Source organism: Prenolepis imparis, unplaced genomic scaffold (genome assembly GCF_030444845.1).
Source record: "Prenolepis imparis isolate NDT839.2.m4 unplaced genomic scaffold, iyPreImpa1.0 SCAF_5, whole genome shotgun sequence".
NCBI lineage: Eukaryota > Metazoa > Arthropoda > Insecta > Hymenoptera > Formicidae > Prenolepis > Prenolepis imparis.
The window spans coordinates 20128406-20142035 of NW_028141163.1; the positions used below are offsets into that span (position 1 = coordinate 20128406).

Genomic DNA, 13630 nt, shown 5'->3' on the forward strand with positions numbered 1-13630 from the left:
CGACATCGTCTTACGGAGCTTCTGATTGAGAGCACTCATCAACAGCATATGCATCCTGGCAGGCGTACTCTGCAGTATCTATTAGCTCAAAACTTCTGGGTGTTGGGAGTGCAGCGTGCGATCAAGCGAGTTCTCTCGAAATGTTATCGTTGCTTCCGGGCAAACCCTCGTATTGCTCAGCCTTTCATGGCCTCTCTACCCTCCGAGCGAGTCAATCAGGTCAAGCCTTTCTCAATTACAGGCGTAGATTTCGCTGGCCCCTTTTTGGTGTCGCCTCGTCGAGCTCGCGGAACTACCTCGTTTAAAGTGTATGTTTGCGTGTTCGTTTGTTTTGCTGTTAAGGCCGTCCATTTAGAAATCGCCTTTTCTTTGAGTACGGACTCATTCTTGGCCGCCTTGCGGCGTTTTGTTGCTCGGCGCGGAAGGTGCTCGCTCATCTTTAGTGATTGCGGTACCAATTTTGTCGGTGCGCACCGCGAACTGTTAAGATATATGGAATTGGCTACCGAAAGTGAGAAAATCAGGTGGTCATTTAATCCGCCTTCGGCGCTTCATTTTGGAGGCCTGTGGGAGGCGGGAGTAAAATCATTCAAGACACATCTCAAGCGCGTAGTGGGTGATCAACTCCTCTCGATAGAAGAGTTCTCCACCATTCTTGCTCAGGTAGAAGCTGTTCTTAATTCCAGGCCTCTCTGCCCAGTGAGTACCGATCCGAACGATCTTGCGGTCCTCTCGCCAGGACACTTTCTGACCACCGAAACTCTCGTTTCACTTCCAAGTCCCGATCTAGCGTCTGTGCCATTGGGTCGATTAGATAGGTGGCAACTCATTCAGCGGATGCATCGAGATTTTTGGAAACGATGGTATCTCGAGTATTTGCAAACTGTACAGCAGCGTCCTAAGTGGCTCAATCCTGGGGCGCCCGTTTCGGAAGGCGCTTTGGTTCTCTTAAAGGAGGCCAACGCGTCTCCGTTGCATTGGAAGCGCGGGCGGATTGTATCTCTGTATCCCGGTCGCGATGGGATATGTCGGGTAGCCACGGTGAGGACTGCGGACGGATTATTGACTCGTCCTCTGGTGAAACTGTGCCCTCTGCCGATGGGCAACTCACCGGAGAAAAATGTAAATTGAGAGTTCTTAAAAATAAGTCTTATTTTGGTGGGCGGTATGTTTGGCGCTCACTTTAGTTAATTAATAAGTAATTAGATGTAATTTAGGGTCGGGTTTTTCCTTTTCTGTATTTTGTCTATCGTCGTTAATAATTTAGATGTAAGGTTAATAAATATAGATTTACTATATGTTATCGATTGTCACGAGAAGTCGGTGGATCGCGATCGGCTGTGTAATCAATAATTCGACTCACTTATCGGTGCTGCCATCGTCGATCCACCGATGATACCTCGTGAAGAATTTGCGAGCTTTTTGCTGGGTCTGCTATACGCTTGCAGGGAGACTTTTGGAACTCACTCTCGCACGGACCGCTCTCGTACTCACTTGCGACACGGAGCTCTCGCATTGTGGATGCCCGCTCTTTTGTCGACGTCAATTACGCATGGAATTCCTGCTTGCTTGCTTGCATGAGCTCTTACCTTGCCTGATAGCTTTGCTGCATGGAATCAAAGCAAAGAAAGACGAGAATCTAAAGTTTCGAGGAACCACGAGGACCGAACAGCGAGATCCCAGGTATGCACCGTGCGGTGAGTCGCTATCGTTCGCTAATTATTTGATATCTATTAATTCATAGCCGCGCTTTTGTCGCTTGTCGCTTTTGCTAATTATTACCGAAATTCATTCTCGATTTACTATTCGCGAGCCGCCAAGTCTTATACCCTTCGCGTGTAAAATTGCTCGATACAGTCCATTTTTATAGCGTTTTCGATTGGGAAAAAGTTAGTGCGCACCAGTGCGTACTCAGTTCACATGAACACTGGACAAGTTCCATGGGTTGCACTGAATAGTGCAGGTGAAAAAGAACACGCCGAAATTTTCAGTGCCACTTGAGTTGACTAGATCGCGGGAAGAACGAAAAAGTAACCTCGGCATCTCGTGTTCAGTTAAGTAATGATTTTTACTATATGTAATTAAATAATATAAAAGATGATCAAGAATATCACGTATTTATCAATAATTATACACACTTACATGCAATAAATTATTACATGCAATGGCACAAATAAAAAAATTTTAATTTAATCTTTGAGTTTTTACTAATATTTGATATTATTCATTTAGGATTGAAAGCATTTTCATAATGGAAAAAATAAATGTCGCGTGCAGTTTCTGTGGAATTGTTGGATCATATAAGACTATATTGAATCATATTAATTATGATCATCCCGATCCAGAAACTAACAATTGTGAATCCCAGGCTGGATGTAGCAATGTTCAGGAATCGCAAGAAAATTCAGAAGTAGACGAGACTGATAATAGCAAAAGTAATATATTTGTTTTTTGTGGAAATTATGAACAAATAATATTTTTTACTGTGCTGCTTATGGCCAATTTCTTCACCTCTAGATAACTTTATCTAACAGATAACTTGGTGATTATTGGTAAATAAATTATAATAGACATTTATCAATGCAATGAAGGTCTAATAATACAAATATTTTAAGATTTGGCAGAATGGAGTGAAGGTGAAACGAAATTTCTCCTAGATAAATATGGTCAATACATGGTTATGATTGGTCCGATGAAACAATTTAAAACAAAGAAAACTATGTGGGAGAAAATAGCAATGGACTTAAAAAATATTTTTGGTGTGTCCAAAACATCCCTGCAATGTGAAAATCGGTATAAAACCATCATGAAACGAAAGAAGAAGGCAATCGATAACAACAAAAGTACAGGGCGGAGTAAAATGACTGTTCCTTATGAAAATGAATTATCAGGAATTGTAGGATTAGATGATAGCATAGAACCTGAGGTATAATTTTAATTTTAAATCATGTAATCAATCTTATAAATTTTTAATTATATTTTGTAATTTTAACATTATTTGTGTATAAATATAGGTTTTAATGGACGCCAAACATCTAGTTGTAAAGAAGAAACGAATATTATCTAATCTTGGAAATGAAACCAAAGAAAACGTTTCTGATAAAGAGACAAATGCTAAGAAAAAGAAGATTTCTAATAAGAATCGAAGTGTCGAAGACACTTTGAAGGAAATACATGAAAAGAAAGAAGAAGGTAGAGAACGAAGACATCGAGAAAAACTTGAGTTGTTTAAACAATTTTGTGAGAAATATTACGAAAAGAAAAGTGAATAATATAACATTCCAAACACTTTCAACGAATAAGTTATATACATTTATATATATGTAAACCCCTTCAGGGTTAGCCGAGTAAACGGCATTACTTCCAAATATTGTACCAAAGTATTTGCATTATTTCCAAATATTCTACCAAACTTAATATTGTGTCATGTTTTGTGTTCATTATTATTATTTTTTATTTTATTTTAATTTAAAGACTGTTACACAAATTAAGGCATTAATAATAGAATAAGAATTTTATTTTATTTTTGTAATTATATTTTATTTTTGTTATTTAGAATTAGAATGTAAGTGCAATGGAAAAAATAGATATAATGAGATGCAAGAACTATAAACATTAAAACATTTAACAAGTAATAGATATTGTTTCATTTTTTATTCATGTTTTTTTAATAAAATGTACATATGATCCAAAAACCTTTAAATTTAAAACTATCATCTATTTACTATTAACTATTATCAAATGATTCGCATATTTCATTTCTCTTCTGCTCTCCTCTTCTTTTTGCTTCTATTTCTCCCAAAACTTGGGGATCATCGATATTAAATATTTCATCATTATTGGGCTCGTTTATTAATTCTATGTCGAATGAATCCTTCAAATCAATACACAAATTATGCAATACGCAACATGCCATTATAAATTTTGACATTTTTTTGACATCGTGAAATTGTAATTCTATTAACTGATGAAATCGCGACTTTAACAAGCCAAATGCATTTTCGATAAGCACTCTAGTTCCACAAAGCTTTTTGTTATATATTCTTTGTGATCGAATAAGATTTCCATAATCTTTATAAGGTGTTAAAAGATATTCCCTTATTGGGTAAGCACTATCGCCTAACAAGTGATACTTTCCATTTTGACATATACCACTAATATTTTTGCTTATGAAGGATAATGTGAATGTCCTGCTATCGTGAAGTTTGCCAGCCACTCCAGTGAAGGCGTCAATAAATCTCTTCTCATCATCACAAATTCCTTGTAATACAAGACTCGTTTTGTCATGTCGATTAGCGTAAGTAGATCTTATTTTATACTTAGGAGTTCGAATGTTTATATACGATCCATCAATACATCCTAATACATTTGGAAAACCTGATATCTGAAAAGAAATAATTATTTATTATTTTAATTTATAACAATTCAATAATAATTAAAAGTAATTTTCTTTTATTTAAGATGTAACCTTTGAAAAACGATAAACCAGCTCATCTTTTTCTTCGTCATTATTAGGAAACTTTATAACATCTTTCGCTATGCTTAAAAGATAATTCATAACCCTTGATAAAATCATTTCGCAGGTTGAAATAACTGTATCGAATCGATCTGCTACGTCTCGCATCGATGATTTGTTTCCTGCAAACCTATAAAATATATTATATCAATTTTTATACAATTATAATTATTAAAAGGAACTGTTTTCTGCTGTACTAACCACAAAAAAGATAAAATATGCTTTTCAGCAGAAACTGCTGATCTACCACCATGCATTTCATTTTTTGGAAAGAAATCTGATTGCTGAAAACCATCTATTAATTGCTCACATGTTTCTGGACACATTCTGAAGTGCCTACAGAACTATGACAAATATAAAAATTATTATTATTCAGTATAAAAATGCTATTATATTACATTAAGTACATTAATTATATTTTAAAAAAGGGTATAGGTTCGATGTTTATATAAAAAGATATAACACTTACGGTGTCATTATCCATTTTTTTCACACATTCTACATAATTTACAGTTTTTGGAATTATTCTTCTAGTTCGAAGAGTTATAATTATTTCTTCTTCCTCGCTTGAACTAGAAGAAGATTCCAAAAATGTCTCCAAAATATTAAAGAGAGCCAAATCCGAATTGCTCATTATGAATTTTCGTTCGTTATTATTCAAAAGAATGCCCTACTGCTTGCATGCATCCAGTGCACTGAACTGGCACCGTCAAAATATCTCGTGCCACTTAGTGCGCACTGAGTGCGCACTATGCGAGTGTCGTGCGTTCAAACGAACACGCAACACTAGTCAAGTGCGCATTGGCACTGCCAATCGAACACGCGCCTGACACTCAGTACAGCCAGTGCACCCCAATCGAAAACGCTATTAGATTCGAATAAAATAGCAACTATCGCTTTAGGAGGAGACTTGAACACACCCTCCAAACACTATGTATAATATATGTATACATATAATATGTAAAATGCATATATGTATAATATAATATATATATAAAAAAACGTCTTATATAAATAGGCATCAAGATTTTTATACAAAGAATTATATATATATATATATATATTTATTATACATCAACATAATACATTTCTAAAAATTTTGTCTAAGAGAAAGGTATATACGTACCTATATCTTACAACTTACTGACCACAAATATTTGTAATATCTGTACTTCTAATACTTGTCTGTACATCATTTATATAGAAAATACTTTATATATTTATAACTATTTTTAGATAAATGCCATTTAAATATATATATATACAGGGTGTCCCAGAACTGGCGAAGAAGCTTTTAATGACAGATTCTTCATGAAATTCTAAGTCGAAAAGTTCTTTACAAAAATGTGATTCAATGAATAGAATTTGAATGGTGAGGCATTGAAGTTGACGTATGGGAGCGCATGAAATTCGCGCGGACAGGAGCGTAACGGCCAAGCTCGGCACGGGTACAACTTATAACTCGTGTATCGCGCCGATGCGTGTTTATCGTTACTCTATAATATTTTGTTATTAATAATATGAATTAATTATTCTCATTAATAATAATATTTATCTTTATCAATTAATAATTTTGTGTACTTGACCTACTGGTTGAATATCCTTGTATATCCTATATATGTATATATATATATATATATATATATATATATATATATATTGTGACATTGCCGTCACGACGCGCGTCCCTCCAACCAAAATCGCGGGGCAAGGGCCGAGCGGCCGCGCCACGCGAGAGAGAGAGAGAGCACGAGAGCTACCGATTTTCCCCGGAGAGACGGCTTGCGAGATCAAAATTATATTTATTAATTCGCGTTTATTTTTATTTTTTTTTATCGTACACAGAGCGTTGTCGGGAGGACAGAGCGAAATAATAATAGCAACCTTGGAGGAACCTAAAAACTGTCGGAAGCAGCCGTATTTACAAAAATTGGCATTCGGCTGACTCAAGGGCACGGCCGTTACCGCGTGGATCGCGCAGATCCTCGAAACCGGGCGATGACGTACATTGAAAGGGCGAGGAAGTCACCCCTGATCAACGAGGGCGGATAGTATCGAGCTGCACCTCAGCGGGTCCGAAAATTGATTCCGGCCACCCCGCCGGATAGTACGAGGCCCAAGGACCGGCGAAACTATCGAGGACAAGGCGTAATGAGCGCCGACCATAAATTTCGCGAATTACAAATAAAGGCGCTGTCGCCCTAAGTACGGCCGTGCGTAAACCGCGCGAGGGCGATAAGTCGTGCGATGCAATTATTGGGTGGGCGTCCGCGCAACCCCTTTCGCGCAGGATTGAGTCCCGATATCGATTCGAAACAGTGGTGCGTGCCCGTTACCGAGCGTCAGCTGATCTCGAGGCTAACGAGATTTCGAGTTACTGGAGACGCAGAGGTGCCCACGGAGAGAGATTTTCGTATCGGTGAGGTCACCCGTGTAAGAACTATTAATCACGTTTATGTACGTCCGAGCCTTAGCCACTCTAACGTCGTCGCGAGCTTTTTGGTGTAACCTTAGATTAGAGGTGTTCGCGAGGGCTCTGCCCGACCTTTGGTGCTTTAGTGTTTGTGAGCGATCGACGTTAAGTGGCGAGAGCCTCCGAGACCGTCAGTCCGTGGATTAAAGTACACGTTATTATCGTCTCTCCGGGATTCGGTCGGGTTTGCGTATCGCGATTGTGCGTTGTCGCGTCTTTGTATAATTGTGTCGTGCGATTGAGTGAGTACCGTCGTAGCGTGAGAATTTTGTCGCGGGATTATTTATCGATCCGAAGGAAGAGCGTATAAAAAGAGTTCGCGTAAAACATTTAATTGTAGAGAGAACCGATGATACTCGCGACCATCGGCGAGAGAGCGCAAACGAGAGAGAGATCACGCGAGAGCGCGCACGCGGAAAAGAGAGAGAGAGCGAAGACCCGACCCCGTGCCGTCGGAAGACTATCGAATTGCGCCGCGAGAGATTATCTCGCTCTTATTGTTAAAGTCGTAGGTCGTGCTAACGAATTTCGCCTGCTTATTATTATTTTTATTACGCGTCACTATTGTTAGTCCATTAGGTTATTATTGATTTTTTTGTAAGTTAAAGTTACCGTTAATATTATTTGAAGCTCTAGCGTCGTATTTTCTTTATTACATTCTCGTACCGCAAAATTATCATTACTGTTGAACGGATTGATGTTTCCGTCGCATTCGGCACATTACTTGCTAATTTCTTTAGTACTTTTATATTTCTGTTTCATTAATTTTTCTTTAATAAATTTATGTTATTTTCTTTTTATAATAAACTTCTATGATTAAAATTGCCAAATATACCACGTCGTTTCTTTCGTGTCTCGTCTCGTCACGTAAATTGTAAGTCCTGCATTTAAGTATTTCGCGACTTTATCATTCGCGAATCTATTGGGTTCGCGGCAACACCACCCTGCCCCTCTACCGTTAGGAGAGCTGACCGGCCCGTAGCGGGTTTTTGGCCAAGATTTCGCGTCGGATTATTTCGCGGATTGATGCGTGAAAGAACGTGTCTGGCGCCCTAAGCATATTGATTCGTATTAATTGCGGCCCTTTTCTCCGCTGCGGTACACGCGGAGCGACCGACACCTTAGCTCACACGCGGAATTAAATAAATCTATCTCTATATCGTTTTTTGTAAACGACTCCGCTCCGTTCTTCCGATTTGCCGCGCGCGAATCGGAAGAAAAAGTCGTCGCAATATATATATATATATATATACACATATATATATATATATATATATATATATATGTCAAGCGCATAGTTTGAGACACCCCATTTTTTTGCGTTAATGTGTGTAATATTGTCACAGTAACATGTCCAAAATTATTAAATTTTTTATAAGGCAATAATTTTAAAATTACATAACTTTTTAGTATACAATGCATACTTTGGGGATTTTAATATGTATATAATAAACGAATATTTCAAGGACAGTCCTTGAATCATACAATTCACATATACGACGGTCATTTTTATCCTGTCCTTAAAGCATGCGTTTAAATTTGAGGTCTTCCTTATGTTAACCGCATACTTTGAGGACTATTATATATATACGTGTATATAATAAACGAATACTTTGGGGACAGTTCCCGAAATATACAATTTACATACATATGATAAAATATTTACATTGTCCCCAAAACATGCGTTTAAAAAGGTATACTTTATAGTAACCGCATACTTTGAGGACTATTATATATATAGTATATAATAAACGAATACATTTTGGGAGGAGTTCTTGAATTATACATTTTACATATAAGATGGAAATTTTTACCTTGTCCTCAAAGCATGCGTTAAATTTGAGATTTTCTTTATAATAATCGCATATCTTGAAAACTTTTTTTATATTATTAAAACTAAATTATCTATATTTGTTAGTTTAATATTATATTATAAATAACAAATGATGAATTATTATATTTTGCATTTATAAATAAGGAATATGTTTTGAGTATCGTTTTAGATTCTTTGAACAAATAAAATATTTTGAATAATACTTTATTTTACTTAAAAATCAAGGATTAATGAAGTGCAAGTTGCACATATTCCTTTTTTATGTAAATGCAAAATATAATAATTCATTTGCTGTTTATAATAAAACATCAAACTAACAAATATAAATAATTTTAATGGTATAAAAAGAAAAGTCCTCTAACAATAAGTATATGATTATTATAAGAAAGATCTTAAATTTCAGGCATGCTTCGAGGACAAGATAAAAATTTCTATTGTATATGTGAAATGTATAATTCAGGAACTCTTCCCGAAATATTCGTTTATTATGTACGTATATTAAGATAATACTCTAAAACAGTGCTGGGATTTACTTGCCATTTACGGCGAGATTTCGAGACGCACGCCTCTTGCCCCCCACTCCTCGCTCGCGCCATAACAACGCAGCGCCGGTCGCTCGTAACTAAGGAGCGCGGCACATAGTCTCAGGAACGTGCGTATCAAACGCAATAGCACAATTAGCATTCTAATAGCAAAAGAACACATATACGTGATTAATAATAGAATAATAACTATTTGTATTATTAATACAAAATAAAAGATTGAATAGAAAATTTTAATAATAACTTTTGCTATTAGAATGCTAATTGTGCTATTACGTTTGATACGCACGTTCCTGAGACTATGTGCCGCGCTCCTTAGTTACGAGCGGCCGGCGCTGCGTTGCTATGGCGCGAGCGAGGAGTGAGGGGCAAGAAGCGTGCATCTCGAAATCTCGCCGTAAATGGCAAGTAAATCCCAGCACTGCTCTAAAATAATAAATTATCTATGAATTATACAACGCATACATTGAGGTCACTTTGGTCACAAACCCTGTATAGAGTGTCCCAAGTCAATTGCTCTATCCGTCATAGAAATAGAACGAGTTAAACTGCATAAAAAGTCCTCCATTTTGCTACTTTCACAATAATTAACGAGAAATTAATTTTAAAAAATCGGTCAATCCGCGAATAGAAGCGCGCGGCAAGAGGAACAGTCCGCTGTAACTTGATACATGGCGCACGGTGAAGCAAAGGAGCACTCTACAGAAAACAATAGCTATGTACGAGCGATTTCGTTGCAGTCAAAACGGACTTTCTTACTCACGTTTAATTCATTCTATCTCCATATAACAGAGGAGAAGGATTGACTTAGAATGCCCTGTAGAACTTTTTATCTATACATATCCGCAATTCTTTTTTTATAAATATAAGAAATAAAATCCGTTATGTTTCTTCTTGCCGCGCGCTTCTATTCGCGGATTGACCGATTTTTTAAAATTAATTTCTCGTTAATTATTGTGAAAGTAGCAAAATGAAGAACTTTTTATGCAGTTTAACCCGTTCTATTTCTATGACGGATAGAGCAATTGACTTGGGACACTCTATACAGGATTTGTGACCAAAGTGACCTCAATGTATGGGTTGTATAATTCATAGATAATTTATTATTTTAGAGTATTATCTTAATATTAATTATATTTTAAAAATTATATTGTTTATTGATTTTATGCATTTTTCTTGAGTTTGTTGCCGTCGGCCACCGGTATATTCGACACGGTACCAAATTGGAATGTATGGTGTTGGTCACTGGAGGCGGAGGTGGAGGTCAGCTCGACACTCAACACTCAACGTGTGTTAACGTTTTCTCCAACTACAATATATAATTGATAATTGAAGAAATAAATTCATTTCATAAATCTTATTATTATACAGGATGTCTCAAGTCATCGCTCTATCCGTCATAGAAATAAAACGGGTTAAACTGAATAAAAAGTCATATATATGTATATATATCGTGAGCATGTAACGAGGACAAAATCTCAAGCGTATGCATGCTTTGGGGACATTTGTATATTTTGGGGACAGGCCTCAAACTATACACATATCAAACACGCGTGGTTCGGAGATGCATACGCTTGAGATTTTGTCCTCGTTACATGCTTACGATATATATATATACATATATATGACTTTTTATTCAGTTTAACCCGTTTTATTTCTGTGATGGATAGAGCGATTGACTTGAGACATCCTGTATAATAATAAGATTTATGAAAAATGAATTTATTTCTTCAATTATCAGTTATATGTCAAGCTGACCTCCACCTCCGCCTCCAGTGACCAACACCATACATTCCAATTTGGTACCGTGTCGAATATACCGGTGGCCGACGGCAACAAACTCAAGAAAAATGCATAAAATCAATAAACAATATAATTTAAAAAATATAATTAATATTAAAATAATACTTTAAAATAATAAATTATCTATAAATTATACAACGCATACATTGAGGTCACTTTGGTCACAAACCCTGTATAGAGTGTCCCAAGTCAATTGCTCTATTCGTGATAGAAATAGAACGGGTTAAACTGCATAAAAAGTCCTCCATTTTGCTACTTTCACAATAATTAACGAGAAATTAATTTAAAAAGATCGGTCAATCCGCGAATAGAAGCGCGCGGCAAGAAGAAACAGTCCGCTGTAACTTGATACACGGCGCACGGTGAAGCAAAGGAGCGCTCTACGGAAAACAATAGCTATGTACGAGCGATTTCGTTGCAGTCAAAACGGACTTTCTTACTCACGTTTAATTCATTCTATCTCCATATAACAGATGAGAAGGATTGACTTGGAATGCCCTGTAGAATTTTTTATCTATACATATCCGCAATTCCTTTTTTATAAATATAAGAAATAAAATCCGAATATTTTTATTAAGTATATATGCTCAAAATATGCGATGCATATATTTAATTTATTATTTAATTATTTATTAAAAAATATAATAAAAATAATTAATTTATTGTAACATTGTAATATTAGTTAGTTATTTTATTTCTTAAGAGCAGTTGACAAAAAATATTGACTGATTCAAATGAAATAAATAATCGAAATTAAAAAGAAAGAAAGCTTTATTCGGATTTTTTCATTTCTTATATTTATAAAAAAAATTATGGATATATGTATATAGATAAAAAGTTCTTCAAGACATCCCAAGCCAATCCGCCTCATCCGTTATATGGAGATAGAATGGGTAAACATGAGTAAAAAAGTCCATTTTGGAACTGCAACGAAATCGCTCGTACATAGCTATTGTTTTCCGTAGAGCGCTCCTTTGCTTCACCGTGCGCCGTGTATCAAGTTACAGCGGACTGTTTCTTCTTGCCGCGCGCTTCTATTCGCGGATTGACCGATGTTTTTAAATTAATTTCTCGTTAATTATTGTGAAAGTAGCAAAATGGAGGACTTTTTATGCAGTTTAACCCGTTCTATTTCTATGACGGATAAAGCAATTGACTTGGGACACTCTATACAGGGTTTGTGACCAAAGTGACCTCAATGTATGCGTTGTATAATTCATAGATAATTTATTATTTTAGAGTATTATCTTAATATTAATTATATTGTTTATTGATTTTATGCATTTTTCTTGAGTTTGTTGCCGTCGGCCACCGGTATATTCGACACGGTACCAAATTGGAATGTACGGTGTTGGTCACTGGAGGCGGAGGTGGAGGTCAGCTTGACATATAACTGATAATTGAAGAAATAAATTCATTTCATAAATCTTATTATTATAAAGGATGTCTCAAGTCAATCGCTCTATCCGTCATAGAAATAAAACGGGTTAAACTGAATAAAAAGTCATATATGTATATGTATATATATCGTGAGCATGTAGCGAGGACAAAATCTCAAGCGTATGCATGCTTTGGAAACATTTGTATACTTTGGGGACAGGCCTCAAACTATACACATATCAAACACGCGTGGTTCGGAGACAATCTCCTATATATGTTACACTCGTAGTTTGAACACCTTGAATTTTATCAACTAATGGATGACTTCACTGAATGAATTTGAATACATTTTGTTTGGCGCCGTGTCGAATACCGGTAGCCGACGGCAACAAACTCAATAAAAATGCATATCAAATTAATAAACAATATAATTTTGAAAATATAATTAATATTAAGATAATAATCTAAAATAATAAGCGCATGTTAATATAAAAATATAATTATTTTTAAAATTATATATAAAATGACATGGACAGTGTATAGTTTGTTAAAGCCCGGCAAGCAAAAATATAGTTGTTATCATAGTCTTTGTAGAAAATTAATATTCTTTTTGTGTGATTTTTGGCTACCTCCGTATCTCTTAACTATTGGATCTATCAGACAAATTATCTATAATAATTACACAACATACATTGAGGTCACTTTAATATAAATATTTGAAATATTTTTATAACTTCAAATTTATTCAGTGAAGTCATCATCCATTAGTAATTGATAGGTGTTCAAACTATGAGTTTAATATATATAGGAGATTGTTTCCGAATCACGCGTGTTTGATATGTGTGTAGTTTGAAGCCTGTCCCCAAAGTATACAAATGTACCCAAAGCATGCATACGGTTGAGATTTTGTTCCCCTTATATGCTCACGACATATATACATAATAAGTATATATATATATAATAAGTATAAGAATAATAAATTATATACTAATAATAATAATAAATAATAAATCAATAATTATTAATTTTAATATTGAGGATGAATGCCGGCACTCGGTGTACGCGCACCGGCAGGAATTGTG

The 13630-nt window shown here is 35.7% G+C and overlaps 1 protein-coding gene and 1 pseudogene across 1 annotated transcript; one reads left to right on the top strand and one right to left on the bottom strand.

The window, feature by feature from the left end:
* Positions 1-13630, bottom strand: part of LOC145936526 (lipase 3-like) — a 66376-nt pseudogene that overhangs the window by 9191 nt on the left and 43555 nt on the right.
* LOC145935852 (uncharacterized) lies at positions 1949-3403 on the top strand. The gene is made up of 4 exons (XM_083037521.1): positions 1949-2053; positions 2233-2435; positions 2658-2926; positions 3015-3403. The coding sequence occupies exons 2-4, from the start codon at positions 2252-2254 to the stop codon at positions 3270-3272; spliced, it is 711 nt and encodes a 236-aa protein (XP_082893647.1). The 5' UTR covers positions 1949-2053; positions 2233-2251; the 3' UTR covers positions 3273-3403.